Source organism: Coloeus monedula, assembly GCF_965178545.1.
Source record: "Coloeus monedula genome assembly, chromosome: 2".
Classification (NCBI taxonomy): domain Eukaryota; kingdom Metazoa; phylum Chordata; class Aves; order Passeriformes; family Corvidae; genus Coloeus; species Coloeus monedula.
Window position 1 is genome coordinate 72,618,542 of NC_138782.1, and position 15,831 is coordinate 72,634,372.

The 15,831-nt window shown below is 39.0% G+C and overlaps 1 protein-coding gene across 1 annotated transcript; it reads left to right on the forward strand.

Moving 5' to 3' along the window:
• Nucleotides 1-2,199: 2,199 nt before the first annotated feature.
• TUBE1 (tubulin epsilon 1) lies at nt 2,200-15,738 on the forward strand (the record flags this gene model as incomplete). The annotated part of the gene is made up of 12 exons (XM_082302443.1): nt 2,200-2,279; nt 2,353-2,426; nt 4,207-4,259; nt 6,351-6,408; nt 6,979-7,094; nt 8,107-8,228; nt 9,524-9,711; nt 10,534-10,709; nt 11,498-11,638; nt 13,163-13,303; nt 14,183-14,357; nt 15,580-15,738. The coding sequence occupies exons 1-12, from the start codon at nt 2,255-2,257 to the stop codon at nt 15,736-15,738; spliced, it is 1,428 nt and encodes a 475-aa protein (XP_082158569.1). The 5' UTR covers nt 2,200-2,254.
• Nucleotides 15,739-15,831: the final 93 nt, after the last annotated feature.

Here is a 15,831-nt window from a genome sequence, read left to right on the forward strand (position 1 = left end):
GTTACAGTGTGGGATTTAAGGGTTATTCACAGATTCACTGTGGTCCATGGCAATTCATTTCCACACAATAACATAGTAAGTTATTTATACAATACTCAATTTGTGTTCCAAAGCTGTGGAACACCATTCCTGTATAACACATCAACAAAATGGTACTGACAAATTAAGGGTAAGAAACACATATTACCATAAGTCTGTTGATTAAATGATTAACATAGACAAAAGTGTCTCCAAGGGGACCTGTATAGATTCATGCATTTTATACTATGTAGGTGAAGTGGAGCTCCATCTACAACAAAACAGAAAGTCAAGCGTGTGATTATTTCTTTCACAGAGTTGAATATGCTCTCTGAGCATATGCACCAAGCCAATCTGGCTACTACACGTCACCTTCCTGCCCTTGGACCTCCTTTGGCTAAAAAATGTCCCCACATGAACATGAATCTCAGGTGCATCTCCAATTCACAGTGTTTCCAGGCTCAGAGAGAATAATCACTTTACATTTGCCTTCACAGACCACTTAAAGAACACTGGAAGCCAAAGCACAGAGTGTCTTGCTGCAACATCATGTTCAGTAGGGTGAATCTCACTAAGCTGAGTCTTGAGGGGACATAAAACACAAAAACTACAATTAACTTAAAAAACAATAGAAAGTGGAGCTAATTACACAAGAAGAAAGCAAGCCAGATACAGTAATATTAACAGGTTCTGTAGAATTTAAAGTAAGCTTTAGAATGCTTATAAGCAATGCTGTACTGCTTTTAACCTAAGTGAGGCCAAGAAGACATGTGAAGAGAAGACTTTAAGGACATGACAGTAGGCAAGAAGTATAGAAGCAGTTTGACATCTAATAGCACAGCCTACAAGTTTGGACCACTTCAAAAAACCACAGGGAACAAAATTAAGACTAGGTTACATCTAGTCTGTCTGGAGAGAAATGACTAAGCACTTTCCTGATTAATATTCATGTAGTTTTACACTGGTGATTAGTTTATAGAAAAGAAATGTTTGAGGCAGTATTACTCTATTCATGCCAAACGTGCTTAAAACACTAAAGCCATTGGTCCTTCTCATACCTTTCATACGTGACACGTGAGTAAGCTTGGGCCGCTCAGTACTTTTTCTTAAGAACAATATGAATTTCAATTAAGTCTTACAAAATTTGTCTGTGTATCTATTTCTTGTATACAATGCATTCTTATCTTGTATTGTACAATACTTTATTTGCTGCAACACATACATAATACTTCCAGGAAATTTTTTTTAAATAGTCATTTATTATAATTTTATTTTCCTGTAGACCTACAATTAATCTCTACAGGACACCAGGTCATGTCTAGGAGCAAATAAAGGCTTAAAATTTTTATTTACCATATTTTGTTTGTACACCAGCATTACAAATAATATATTTGGAAAAAGTGTATTTTGTTGGAATGTTTTAGCCATAAAACCTAATGGACTGGGTTGCATGGAAATGCTTTTTTCCTCCCACAGGAAGCAGAAATGCCATCTGTGTCACAAGACAGCTTTCTGCAAGCTTTGCATGTCCCACATTCTTTACTGTTTCAGTTCTGGACTTGGCAATGCTGAATTAACAGTTGGACTTGATGGTCTTAAAGGTCTTTTCCAACATGAACGACTCGGTGCTTTTGCAGCTGAGCTGTGTTGCAGACCGCACTCGCCATGCTGAGACAACAGCATCTCTACACTCTTCATTTTTTCACTGTGGACAATTATATGCACAAGAAACATGAAACCGAGCTTAATGTGCAAGCCTGGTGGGAGGCTACATTGCGGCATTTCCAAATGGCCGTTTTTTCATTTAATTTTTAATTTGTATTTTCATAACGTTTCACACATTTCACACCATCTCTCTGAATTACGTTTTGGGGGAAAATAAAACGTTTCTTTATCGCACCGTTTTTAGCCATAAAGGATAATGAACTGTAGTGTATGGAAATACTTCTGTTCTCCCGTACAGAGACTTTACATCAGGTCTTTGTCAGGCCTCCTGTAGCTGAGCCTGGGCCTGCGGGCCCCCTCCGGTTCCCGTCAGACTGAAAGGGTCTGAAAACCTCACTACTCCCCCGTACTGCCCGCCCCCCCGCTCCCTAATGGCACCTTCCACTCTCGGCGGGCAGGCGGCGAGTGCCCCGCAGCTGAGTCAACCGTTGGGACGTTCCACCGCAGGAACTCAGGGGGCGCGGCTTCCGGGCGCCGACTTCGAAACAGGAGGTGCGCCTCCGGTTCTGCCATGACCCAGTCGGTGGTGGTACAGGGTAAGGGGGTCGTGGCGCCCAGACTTCCCGCCGCCCCCTCCCCGTGCCTGAGCCGTGTTTCTCCCCTTTGCAGTGGGACAGTGCGGGAACCAGGTGGGATGCCGCTTCTGGGACCTGGCGCTGCGGGAACACGCCGCCGTCAACCAGGTAACGGCGCCGCTGCCCCGCCGGCCCGGGCCGAGCCGCCCTTCGCTGCCTTCCGCGCTCGTCGCTGTGACTGCAGAGCGCTGCGCTTGTTTAGTTCAACTAAGGGTGCTTCACTGTGAGCACAACCACCCCCAGGTCCTTGTGCTGTATAACTAATCAGGAAAACAAATCGTAAGGTTAACTGTTAAGAGACCTTGTTAAATCACAGGGTAGGCAGTCACCAGCCGTGTGAAGTTCAACGGGGATTGCCGGATCCTGCATCTGGGATGGGACAACCCTGGATGTATGGACAGACTGGGGAATGAGAGGCTGGAAAGCAGTGCTGTGGAAAGGGACCTGGGGCTCCTGGTCGATGACAAGTTGAACATGAGTCAGCAGTGTCCTGGCAGCCAGGAGGGCCAACAATGTCCTGGGGGGCATCAGGCACAGCATCGCCAGCCAGGCAAGGGAGGGGATTGTCCCACTCTGCTCTGCACTGGGGCGGCCTCACTTCCAGTGCTGGGGGCAGTCTGGGGTGCCACAATGTAAGAAAGACATTAAGCTATTGGAGAGTGTCCAAAGGTGAAGGGCCTTGAGGGGAAGCCGTACGAGGAGCAGCTGAGGGCACTTGGTCTGTTCAGCCTGAAGAAGAGAAGATGAGGGTCTTATTGCAGTCTGCAACTTCCTCATGAGCGGAAGAGATGGGGCAGACACTGATCTCTTTCCTGTGGTCACCAGTGACAGGACCCGAGGGAATGGCATGAAGTTGTGTCAGGGAACATTTAAGTTACATATTAGAAAAGGGTTCTTCGCTCAGAAGGTGGTTGGGCACTGGAGCAGACTCCCCAGCACCAAGCCTGTTAGAGCTCAGGAAGCGTTTGGACAACACTCTCAGGCACATGGTGGGACTCTTGGGGTGCCCTTTGAAGGGCTAAGGGTTGGACTCTATGTTCCTTCTTGGTCCCTTCCAACTCGATATATTCTGTGATTCTGTGATCCCTAATTCTGGTCAGCTTTCTCCAGCATTTTCACCCCAAAAAGCTCAGGATGTGTCCCTACAGCCAGGCATTAGCAGGTTGGAGGTAGTTAGCAACATGGGAGGGCTGTTCAGTGCTGGTACTTTGCCACTGGCAGTAAAACAAAAGAGGACACCCCCAAAGCCCACCATTGTTTTCCATGTTAGCTCGTGCCATGACTTGCTGTAAAGTTTTACTGATCAAAATAGCAACATAAGGAGGGCACAGGATTGTGCTGAGTACCCTGAACAAAACCACTTTTCTTGCTGTGACTATAAAGCACTTAAATTATTTAATTTGACAGATCTCTTTACCTATATGTTGGGGTAAGTAATTTCCATGCTATCCCTTGGCAGGGAGTTCAAGAATCAGTGTGATGTGCTGTCCTTTTCACAGAACTCCATGGGCATTGGTGTCACAGGCATGGAGTCCGTGATGAACTCAGAGTTGTATCATGATGAACTGAGTCAGCTAAAGAGCAGGTCTTCAATTTAATCATTGCCTTGGGATCTTCAGTAAACTACTACAGTTGCTTAATCTTGTGCTGAAAAATTAATTTCCTAGTTACATTCTCCTCTCAGTTTTTAATAACAAGCTGATGTTTCAATGAAATGTTCTTTTTAGAGCTGAGTAGAACTAGCTGGATTCAACAGAGATGTTCACTCGGTTTCAAGTGGTGAGGTTTGACAGGTGTCCTTCAGAGATCCCTTCCAACTTAAATTATTCCATGGAAAATCACTGAGAATTTTTGACATTACGCATAATTTTGTGCTGTTTCCTTTTAGAAAGGAATTTATGATGAAGCCTTAAGCAGTTTCTTTAGGAACGTAGATACAAGGTAAGTTTTTATCAAGCGGCTCATGAGTTTAACCTGGTAGATCAGCACTTGTAGTATCTTCTTTTAATCTAAGTTACAGTTTTCTTTGTTTCATGTCATTTAGCTTGTGCTAGTAAAAGATCTTGCTTTTTTGTATTCTCCTCAAAACCTTATCTTTGCATTTCCATTTTATTTATACATACTTCAGTGGTTAAATGCATTGAAAGTGTGTGTGTTTGTTTTCCTTTCCTTTTGTACCAAACATGGACAGTCAGGATCTGATAGCTTTTGCCATTACAAATCACAATCAGATTGTGTGCCCTCTCAATACCAACTGAGCAGCATTTCTTGAAGACTTATAAGAGGAATTGTATATAAGATAGAAAAAACTGACAGTTTTTAAATCTTATTTATCTGACTATTTTGTTACCCAGAGTAGTGTCTATAATTGTTTTTTGTAAGTTAACCAATTCATACCTTAAAACCATTCAGTCATCTCTTATCTATCCAGTTAAAAAAATCCTTGCAGTTTGCAAGAAGAAAATGTGTACTTGAAATAGCCTGTTGCTTTTTAATTGATAAAAAAACATTTGACCAGCCTCTATTTCCTTCCATTATATGAAAAGGTTGCAGTACAGCATGTGATTTTAACTAGAACAGCAGTGAAATCCAAATTGCTTTTTCTCAAATTTTACCTCTTTGAAAGAACATTGCAAATGTATTGAAGTTTATTATTGTCATTCCTTGTGGGTATTTCCTTGAATATTTTTTTTCTTTTTTTTTAAACCATAAAAAATGCCTGTTTCTGCCAAATGAAACCACCAAATTTGTAATTGACGGGTTGGCTGCAGTAGAAACATTTGTTTTCTCACTGAGCAACCTGGTCTAGTGAAAGGTGTCCCTGCCCAAGGCAGAGGGGTTGGGACTGGATGATCTTTAAGGTCCCTTCCAACCCAAGCCATCCCATGATTCTAGGAATGTGAGGATGTTTTTCAGCAACTGAATCCAAGTGATTGAAGGTATGGTCTGGCATAAAAGACGACAAAGGCAATAGTAAGAAAAAGAAATGTTGTTTAGGGGTTGGTTTTATTTCCCCTTTGAATTTTGTTAGTCCCTGAAGATAAATTCTCTAGGTGGATTTACTGGTGCTATAATGTACTCCTATAGGTGTTGTGTAGGCTAGAGGAATGACATGAATATTGGAGGCTGCTGTGAGCTGCTCACCTAATGAGAAGTGTCTGGAGACCATCTTTGAGTGAGAAGGTGGAAAATCCTTGTGGAATCCAGTGCAGCCCTGTACTCTCTTCCCCTTGTTCCTGATGGGACTCAGTAGGTTCAGAACACTGGTTGGTGCTGTAGTGAATTTTAGCCGGTGTTTTGTGAATATAATGGTGGTTGAATGTAGAATGGTCAAGGACATACTTTAAATTTAGGCTTGGCCAGCTCCCAGATTAGGTAAATAATGGAAAAGATCTGTCTTCCAGTACCCCTGCCTTTTTTCCCCGTGTTGAATATAGTTTGGCCAGACCATAGTATCTCATCCTTTGAGTGGGAAAAAATGTGATTGTGACATAATGTATAGTCTGCTATGTTGGCTCAGTACAACCATTCCTGGGAAAGAAGGAAGATTTAGTGATGCCAACCCAGCAGGATTTCTGAGTTGGTTAATCATAATAAGCAGAATAAGTCTGTTACAGAGCTTTCACACCTCGAGCACAACGTCGAGTACTACCCCCACTGAAAAGCTCGTGGGGAGCTCTTTCCCATTGTATGATGTGGGTACACATATCACGTGCTGATAAAAGATAATCCTTTCGCGTTTTGGCAATGCTTGTAGAATTCCTACAAAGCTGAGGCTGTATCTGGGAGTAAACTTTTAATGCTTATCTTTTAAGCTTTCTGAAGTAATGTTTAGGATATTTCTGATTGAGATTGTGTTCTGTAGTTGTATTCCTTTTGGGAATTATGAAGTCTTAGCAGCATGTTCACAGTGTTTGTTTGCATTGTCATAGTCCTCCAAACACAAAATATAAAAGATAAAATTTTATTCCAGTATGTATTTTATGTTACAAATCTGATCTCAGATTTTTTCTGTAACTATTTTTTTTTCAGAAGTGGTGGTAATGGTCCTGATATTTACAAAGGAAAAATCTGCTCTTTAAAAGCACGAGTAAGGCAATCTATAAAGGTCACTCTTTTTACATTGAATATTTATGTCCAAATGTGTGGGAATTTTCATGAAGCCCTTAAAATTGCATACAGGTTTAAATACGGCTTTGAATAGTAAAATTTCTAATAATAACTTTTAGTAATGCAGTAATACAGTTTGCTGCCAGTCTTGTTGAGTAATTTAAATTGGAATTTTAATAAAATTATTGCAGATATTATTAACTAAGGATTGGGTTTCTTTGAGCCACTTTACATGATAAAGAAAAAAGGAAACTTGAAACATAAAAATGTTTTAATTTCTTTATTCCTAAGTAGTGGAGCAAAATGTTATAAAATTTTAACAAAATTTCACCATCTGAAATGCGGTCCTATTGAACAACTTCTAGCAAATCAGCTAAGAAGAATCTACTTGGTCTCCGAGCTAACAACTGGGGAGGGGGGAAAAGGTTTCTCTGGAGCAGAGTAGAAACAGAATTCCTTTTATATTGTAAATAATTTTATATTTCTTTGTGTGATTATTTCAAGGGTGGTTTGCTTACTGACTGAATTTTAATTCTTTCCATTCTCAAAGGCGCTGTTGATTGACATGGAGGAGGGTGTGGTAAATGAAATTCTTCAGGGACCATTGAGGGATGTGTTTGATAGCAAGCAGCTTATCACAGATGTTTCTGGTTCAGGAAACAACTGGTGAGAACCTCTTTAGAACTCATTTCTTAGCAGCTAATTAGATGGCATTTGAAAGGGGAAATGATAACCACAGCTTTTTGTGTCGTTCTGCACCTGGAGAGCTGCAGCATTTTACCAGCAAACTTGGAGTCACTGTTGCCTGGAGGAGGGCTTTGAAAAGGCTCTTACAGAAGAATAATTCTGCTGATATATCATTTTGTCTTTTTTTTCTCTCTCTCTTTTTTGATTTTCTTTACAAAAGAACATGCTTTTTAGTTTTGTTTCTTTGGCATTCAGCTGCTTTCATTGCTTAGTCGAAGCCATAATCTAGTTTGAGACTGTGCAGCTACTGTGGAAATGAGATATACGAACAAATGCACTTCTGATTTCTAAGCACCACAGAGTCTGGCTTTGTGCATATAAACTACATTACCAAAAGAGAAATTCAAAAAAAGATTGATTAACATAATGAATTCCAAATTTTCACGGAGACCTTAATGTGCTCTAATAATATTCAGTGCACTACAGACTGGAAAGCAAATCACCAGCGAATGTACCAAAAGAGAGTGCAATATGGGGAATAAAACATTCTGTAACTTTACCATCTATCAGACAAGTGTGTTGGAAATGAGCTGTTTGGGGGTTTTTTGTTACTGTAGCAACTGACTTGCATAGTACTCAAAAGATGATCTGTACACTTATCACATAGGGATATCTTTATTGTTAAGGACTACATAGCTTCCATTTCATTACTACAATTAGATCATCCAGTATGGTAGTTTATTTCCTTTTCAGTACAGAATAATAAGTGCACACTCCAAAGCTGTGAACTTAGAGCTGTTTGCATCCTCAAAGTTAAAACCATGTCCTGACTGCATATGCTCATTTGTAGTCACAGCTTAGAAACTCACAGATGGGGTGTTGCACCCAGCTTTGGACTCTGAACTCTAAAATATCACATAGAAGGAGTTAAAATAAAAAATTGAAAGTTTGATTGTTGGGGAGTTTTTTAAAGTACTTTTCATGTCCTCAGGGCTGTAGGTCATAAGATATATGGCTGTCAGTACCGGGAAAACATAGTGGAAAAGCTGAGGAAGACCGCTGAACATTGTGACTGTCTACAGTGTTTCTTTATAATTCATTCCATGGGAGGTGGTAAGTAAGTTTTTTATGGAGAGTATGATGGCAGTAGCCACAGATGGAAAAAAAAAAAAACTTGAAAATCAGTATAATAATCTACATCATTCAGAATGCAGATTAAAAAAATTGACATAGTCCAATTAACTGGACCTGTAATTATTTATCACTTGTTTTGTTAGAGCACTGAGGAACTCTAGTGTGCTACCCAGAACAAAAATGCAGCTAAAATTCTAAAGATGAGGCAATGAGTAGATCAAGACAGGTACCAAAGACAAACACTGAGGTATTACTGATCAGAAGAAGGGTCAGTGACCTCTGAACACTGACTACATTGTTATAATCAAGTTGGTTTTAATTGTGGGGAAGGAGTTTTCCGTAAGGCTTTGAAGGAGACTTCTAATGTTGATTAACTTTAGAAAAACTTTGTTTTTCTGTTTTCCTTCTACATAATTCTATTGAATCCAATCTAGTTACTTTGTTAATAAGCCAAAAAGAAGAATCCTATACAGTGACAATTTCGTCATTATTGCATGCCACTAAGCCTTCCTACCCCAGAAACCTACGTGAGACTAGCACGTATTATAACTGGTTATGATATGGTAAAAGACACAGAAGATAGCTCTAAATATGAAGCAAATATTTTGTCAAGGGCCTTTTTTGTGGCCATTTGCTTAATTTCAGAGACCCTGCAGATGCTGCTTCTGTTATCATGAAAACTGGTGTCTTGTTCATAGATTAAATTGTCTGCCACTGAGAATGTAGCTGAATGTTCAGAAAAAGATGACAGTTCAGTTCTCAGAGCTGCGTGCTTAGTGTTAATGAGGAAAAAGCCTCATTAACAAATGTTAACACTAAAGTGCTGGGGGGAAGGGGCAGTTCTGTTTTACTGAAGAATGAGAAAACTTCATAAAGAAACCCTAAAAGAAAAATATGTATTGTTTGGGGCAGTTCAGTGCTTTTAAGCAAATGTGTTTCATAATTCAAATTAAAGAATTGAAAAAAAGAAGTAGAAATACTAGGTCAGAAAAATGTTTGTTACATAATAGGACTTTATGGTTTGCAGAAATTTTTGAGAATGTATACTTCATCCTGACTGACATACTGTGGGAAATAATTTTATTACTTAATTAGTTTCCTGTCTGGGAAAAACCTTTCTACCTTAATTACATTTGAATAGACTCTACTGAAGCCAAATGCTTCAGAAAATATTCATTAACATATATAATTGAAAAGTTGTATGTCTCCTACATGAGTCTTAGAGCCTAAGATAACATGGGGTCCTCTCTCATTTTGTCTTCATTCATAATTAGGGACAGGGTCTGGTCTTGGAACTTTTGTACTAAATTTGCTTGAGGAGGAATTCCCAGAAGTATATAGATTTGTTACTTCGGTTTATCCCTCTGGTGAAGATGATGTTATTACTTCTCCGTATAACAGTGTTCTGGCTATGAAGGAGCTTAATGAACATGCAGACTGTGTACTACCAATAGAGAATGAAGTAAGAAATAATACTCTATTTCTGTAATTTTTTTTTATTAGACAGTGGAAGTGTCTCTTCCTTTTCTGTACTGATTTGAGTACCAAGTCTCCAAATGCATAATTTAATTTTTTTAAGTAATAATTGAACTTCTAAGTCACTTGCAAGCTTTTGAAATGAACATGGGTATCACTGAAAAGTTGTTCTGCTCCTTCAAAGTAAGGAAAGTGACTTTTTTCATGTCCGTTTCAAGGTAAACGGTGAAAAGCTTCTACTTACTGAGACAGAGTGTCTTCTATTCTTTTAGCAATCAATCTGTGCATAGTATTAGGGTCCTGCAAGGGAAATGACTAGCCTCTCCAGATTCCAACAAACTTAACTGTGCTGATTAGTGATATGGGAATCATAGATATACCTGACCTTGCAAAATGCTAGATAGATTTGAATCTAGCTTCAGTGACTGGCTGTTTGCTTATGAAAAAAGCAAGAGAAAGTGAAATATAGTTAGAGACTATATTTTTTGTTTCACAGGTGTTATCTTCTAAAACTGCATTTTAAGTTTTCATAAGGATTTTGAATAGTTGAATAAAATTCAACTTCTTCAAAAACTTTTGAGTCAAGCTGTGTACATATTTGTGATATGTAAGGCGCAGACTTTTAGAAACACTTCAGTCAACTGGAATTGCTCAAAAGTTGGACTTAGATGTAGCAAAGGCATAATCTTTGAACTAACAGTACAATGTCTGAGCTTTCAAGATTATTAGAAATGAAAAATTGGGGTGCTGAATTTAAAAGTTCTTTACTCAAGACTACTTCTGTGCTTTTTTTCCCTCTCTGTCAAAGTCTCTGTTTGAGATAGTTAATAAAATTCATCAGATGATCAATTCTGGGAAGTTAGGATCAACTGTGAAGCAAAACAGCTTGGTAACATCAAGTGCAGGCAGAGCAAAAACACTACAAGAGAAACCATTTGATGCGATGAATAACATCATAGCCAACTTGCTGCTGAACATGACAAGGTAAAGGTTACTCCTCTGTAACAAAGTAGGATTGTGGGAGGTGGTGTGTGCTGTAAGTATGCAGGCCTGCATGAACTTGAGTAATACTAATTGGTTTTCATTCAATATGAGTCTTCTCTTTCTAAGAATTGGTTACTAAATGCTAAAGTATTTGGAAGTATTCAGATTGTAGGGGTGTTGCTTTAGCCATGATAGTCTTATAACTGAAGTAAGTTTATAGGTAGAAGGATACTGTCTTCCACTAGTGGTTAATGGAACCCACAGAGGTTTCCCCTTCTAGGCCAGTTGTATTATTTTATAAATATTGTCAGATAATTTTTGCTCCTAAACTGTCTATTGCTGCAAGAAATATACTTCTGGAGTATTGGCCTGTTTTTCTTTTAAACAGCTTGTCAGGAATGCTAAATCACATGTGTTTTATTATAGCCTGTTTAGTGAAAGTGTCAATAATTAACTGGTATTAACCAGCTGGTATTAATTGACCAGTATTAACTAGTATTAATCATTATTAATACTGAAAATCAGTACTAAAGACTACAATTGGGAAACAAGGAATCATTCTTGGTAATTTACTGTTCTTTAATGGAAAGTATAAATAAATAAGACATAGCACTGTTACTGCCAGATGTGAAAGTTTTGTAATTATACTTGAACACGTGCTTGAATGGTGTGCTGTTTTACAGTTTTATTGTACAGAACAGCTGAAAAATAGATTTCATGGAAGTTTACCTTATAGAAGTGATTTACTTAGTTTGTAGCAGTTTCGTAACAGTTTGTTCATTTTTCAGCTCTGCTAGATTTGAAGGTTCCCTAAACATGGATCTTAATGAAATCAGCATGAATTTGGTTCCATTTCCTCGACTTCATTATTTGGTTTCAAGCTTGACTCCTCTATATACACTGGCAGATGTTAATGTTCCTTCTAGAAGGTAAGAGAAAATATTATTGGAGTTTCAGATTTAAAGCTTAATTTCTGATTCTTCCATAGTTTTCATTTAAAAATTCCATTCTGTAGCAAAACTAAGGGTGGAAGTTCTAAAACTTGTACATCTGCCACATTTTCAAGTTCATCCTGCTGATTTGTGGAACATCTGTCTTCCCTTTCCTCTGTAATGATTGAGCCAGTAAACTTGACATCCTTTTAATCTCTTGTGGAAGTGTTTCTGTTGGGAAAATGTAATACTTAGAACCCACACCACAAATTCTTTTGAATAACAGTTTGCACTTGACTGACAAAATACTCTAAAGACAAACAAGGAATTAACTAGACTCTTTGTGGACATAACAGCATCTTACTTCAGTCTGGAGATGCAGTGAGTGCAGTGAGCCTATTTAACATCTTATTGTAATGATAAGCTGACATGTCAAATTTTGTGAGATATTTATCACTCTGACATGGCAGAAAAATAACCTGTTAAAATAGATTTTACTGGGTTTGGTGGATTATATTCAGTCAGCAAGAGGCCCAAATAGTGGCAGAGGCAGCTAAGGATTAGTGATGGAAGTATGCCCAGTGGAGAAGAGGGCAGGGCCACCCTTATTTTGCAATGGCAAGTTGTGACAGTCAGGTCTGTTGAAAATATACCTTGAAGAGACAGTACCGGGCTGGGGTGAAGGTAGCAGACTACAAGGAGATGGTCAGTCAAAGATGTTTCAGGATGAAGTGGGAACAGCAATATTTTTGTCTCCTGTATTATTTTTTTTTTGTAATAGGCAGATTGTGGCAGAGGTGATACAAAGAAAAAGAAATAGAGATTATAAATGTAGAGCATTTGGGACAAATGGAAAGAATACCTTAGATGTTGTGGGTCCACAAAACACCATCTTTGGTATCCCATAGTACAGTAAAACTTGATTAAGGAAATGAAGAGAGAAAGAATATGATCTGAAGTGTCATCTTTTAAAGCAGTCATGTGTGATAAAATTAGAATAAGTAGACTAGACAAGTATGTACAGCCTGTCTTTTCCCAAATCATTAATCAAAACTAATACAGTTCTGTGACTCATTGATCCTTTTAAATAATGAAGTGTAACAGGCAAATAGTTCTGTAAGGATCAGCAGCACTTTGATATTCCTTGTCAGATCCTTCCCAGTGAGATTGGCCACTCAAATTGCCACATAACCAGAACCCCAAGTAGTTAAATCCTTTTATGTAATTTTAAGACGTCGTAACCATTGGCCCCAAATTGCCTTTATAAAGGCAACTTCTCTGACTCAACAGTGGCTTGTAACTTGAGGGTGAGGAAAAAAATTGATCCAGTATGTTTTTAAAAACTTCTAATGCCAACGTATGTACATATAAAGGTTTGAATCTTTCCTATCATTTATGGTCCTGGGTTAAATGTACTTTTATCCAGAATTTTATGAACTTTTAAACCCTGAAGATGGGCATTCTGAAGAACTTCTGTATCCTACTTAAGTAAGAGTAGATAACTGTTTTCTTTTCACCCAGGTTGGATCAGATGTTCTCAGATGCATTTAGCAGAGATCATCAACTAATTCAAGCAGATCCAAAGCACAGCCTCTACCTCGCCTGTGCACTTCTTGTTCGAGGAAATGTGCAGGTTTCAGACCTTCGCAGAAATATTGAAAGGTTTGTAATACCACACAGAGTAGTCATGGGATTTGTACTGAAACTGATGGCAGTTGTCCAGAGCATTCCAACTTTTCATTTGAGCAGTTTCAGTACCAAATCAGTTTACTCTGACCTCCTTTTCTTAATTTTAGAAGGGAAGAAAACATAATTAATTTATGTAATGAGTGAAAATAAGTCATATTATGCCTGGACTTCCAAATAAAGAGGGGTGCTACTCCTCTCTTTCTCCAAATTGCAAAGGAAAGCAAAATCCAGCCTTCCAGGGGTCTGTCAACAGCAAAGGATGTTGGAATCATAAGTTCTGTAGTAGAAGTTTGTTTTTGCTGAACAGAAGGCCCCTTTCTTTCATGGTTACTTTCATGGAGGTAGGAAATCATCCTTATTTTAACAATTTTGTGTTGTTAGCACCCATTTTCTACCTTTTACACTATTGAGCTACATAGATGTAACAGGAAAGGCAGGCAAAATGGAATTTATAGGCATACAAGCGTACATGGGGAAAATTTCTGAGAATCTAAAGTATTTTACTTATTTCAAAACTACAGGTAGACTGATTGTCCCCACCCAGTCTGCCCCTTTACTAAATCTCAGAGTGCTCACAGTCCCTTTTATAGAAACAGGTACTTGTAACTTCGCTTTTCAAATCCTGATATATTAAGTTAACAAAACAAAATTGATGTTTGCAATTTAAATTTAAGATAGAGACAAAATGGTTTAGTCTGAATTCTAAAATGTCTTATTTATAGTGAGAGTTACAACTGTCCTCTTTATTCCTGGGTGCTTAAATGTTAACCTTTTTGGGCTGTTAGCTGAGAAAAGAAACTTAGCCCTTTGTGTTCTTTATATTCCTTAGATAACTAAATTTTTGTATCACAGGTTGAAGCCTTCTCTGCACTTTGTCTCCTGGAATCAAGAGGGCTGGAAAACTGGTTTGTGTTCAGTACCTCCTGTGGGCCATTCCCATTCCCTTCTGGCTTTAGCAAACAACACCTGTGTAAAACCAACTTTCATTGAACTCAAAGACAGATTTATGAAGCTCTACAAGAAAAAGGTGCAACTCTTATCATTAGTCCATTCATAGTCACTAATCATTAGCGTCTTGCATTATTGGAATGCAAATCTTAGTGTCACTAAGGGACTGCTTATAATTAACAGCCCAAGGGTTTTATTTGTTTCACCACTCAAGGAATCACTCCAACAGTTGCCGCTTAAAAAGCTTAAACCCCTTATTAATTTGTACCTATCTGGCAACATCACAGAATCATAGAATGGTTTGGGTTAGAAGGAACCTTGATCATCTAGTTCCAACCCCTCTGCCTTAGACAGGGACAAGTTCCACTAGACCTGGTGGCTCAAACCCCCATCCAACCTGGCCTTCCAGGGATGGAGCATCCACAATTTCTCTGGGCAACCTGTTCCAGTGCACAGTAAAGAATTTCTTTCTAATATCTAATCTAAACCTTGGTGTCCACCAAGCTTTCTCCCACTTTCCTTCCTCAGTAGGACAGGAGAAAAGTACAGTGAAAAACTTGTGGGTCAAGATAAAGACAGGGAGATCACCCACCAGTTATTGTCATGGGCTAAACAGACTTGGCTTAGGGAAAATTGATTTAATTTATTGCCAATAATAAATAGGCAATAGGAGTAGGACAGCAAGAAACAAAACAAAAACTGAAAACACCTTCACCTCCACTCCACTGCCTTCTTCCCAGCCTCAGAATTCCACTTCTGTTCCTTCTTTGCTGATCTTAGTGTCTGCAGGGCTGTTTCTGTCATGCTTTCCTAAATCTGCTCTCTCACAGCTGTTGTGCAGCATTTTTACCCCTTGATAAATAAGTTGTCACAGAGGCATTACCAGCATCACTAATGGGCTCGGCTGTGGCCAGTGGCAGGTCCATATTGGAGCTGGCTGGGATGGTTCTGTTCAGCATGGGGGCAGCTCCTGTTATCTTCTCATGAAAGCCACCCCTGCAGCCCTGTGCTCCCCCTGCCACCAAAACCCTGCCATGTAAACCCAATATGCAGCTGGTCAGGTGTACCCGAGAAGACAATATGAAAAGATGGGTATTTAAGAAGTCAGTAATATCTACTGTGATTCACTAGGGGATTGTTACCAAAGTTGCCAAGTGTTTAAACAAGGGATGTCATGATAAAAGTCTCTAAGCCTCCTTTCGACAGTGCTTGCATTCCCCCCTTCAGTGCAGGCTAAATGGTACTGAGCCAAAGCAACTGAATACCAGGAAAAGGATAACACATTTTTTTTATTCTCTTAGGCTCACCTTCACCATTATCTGCAAATAGATGGGATGGAGCAAAGCTGTTTTTCAGAAGCTATATCCTCTTTGTCTGACCTAATAGAAGAGTATGATGAACTGGATGCTACAAAAGGTGGGCCTAGAATAGATCCTTCAAGACTGAAGATAGCTGTTTAGAGAAGGGAAAACTGATTGGAAAAAAAAGAAAAGAAGAAAAAAGCACTTTCCCTAATCATCCAGCTACTTCAGTTAACCAGAATGACTTGTAGC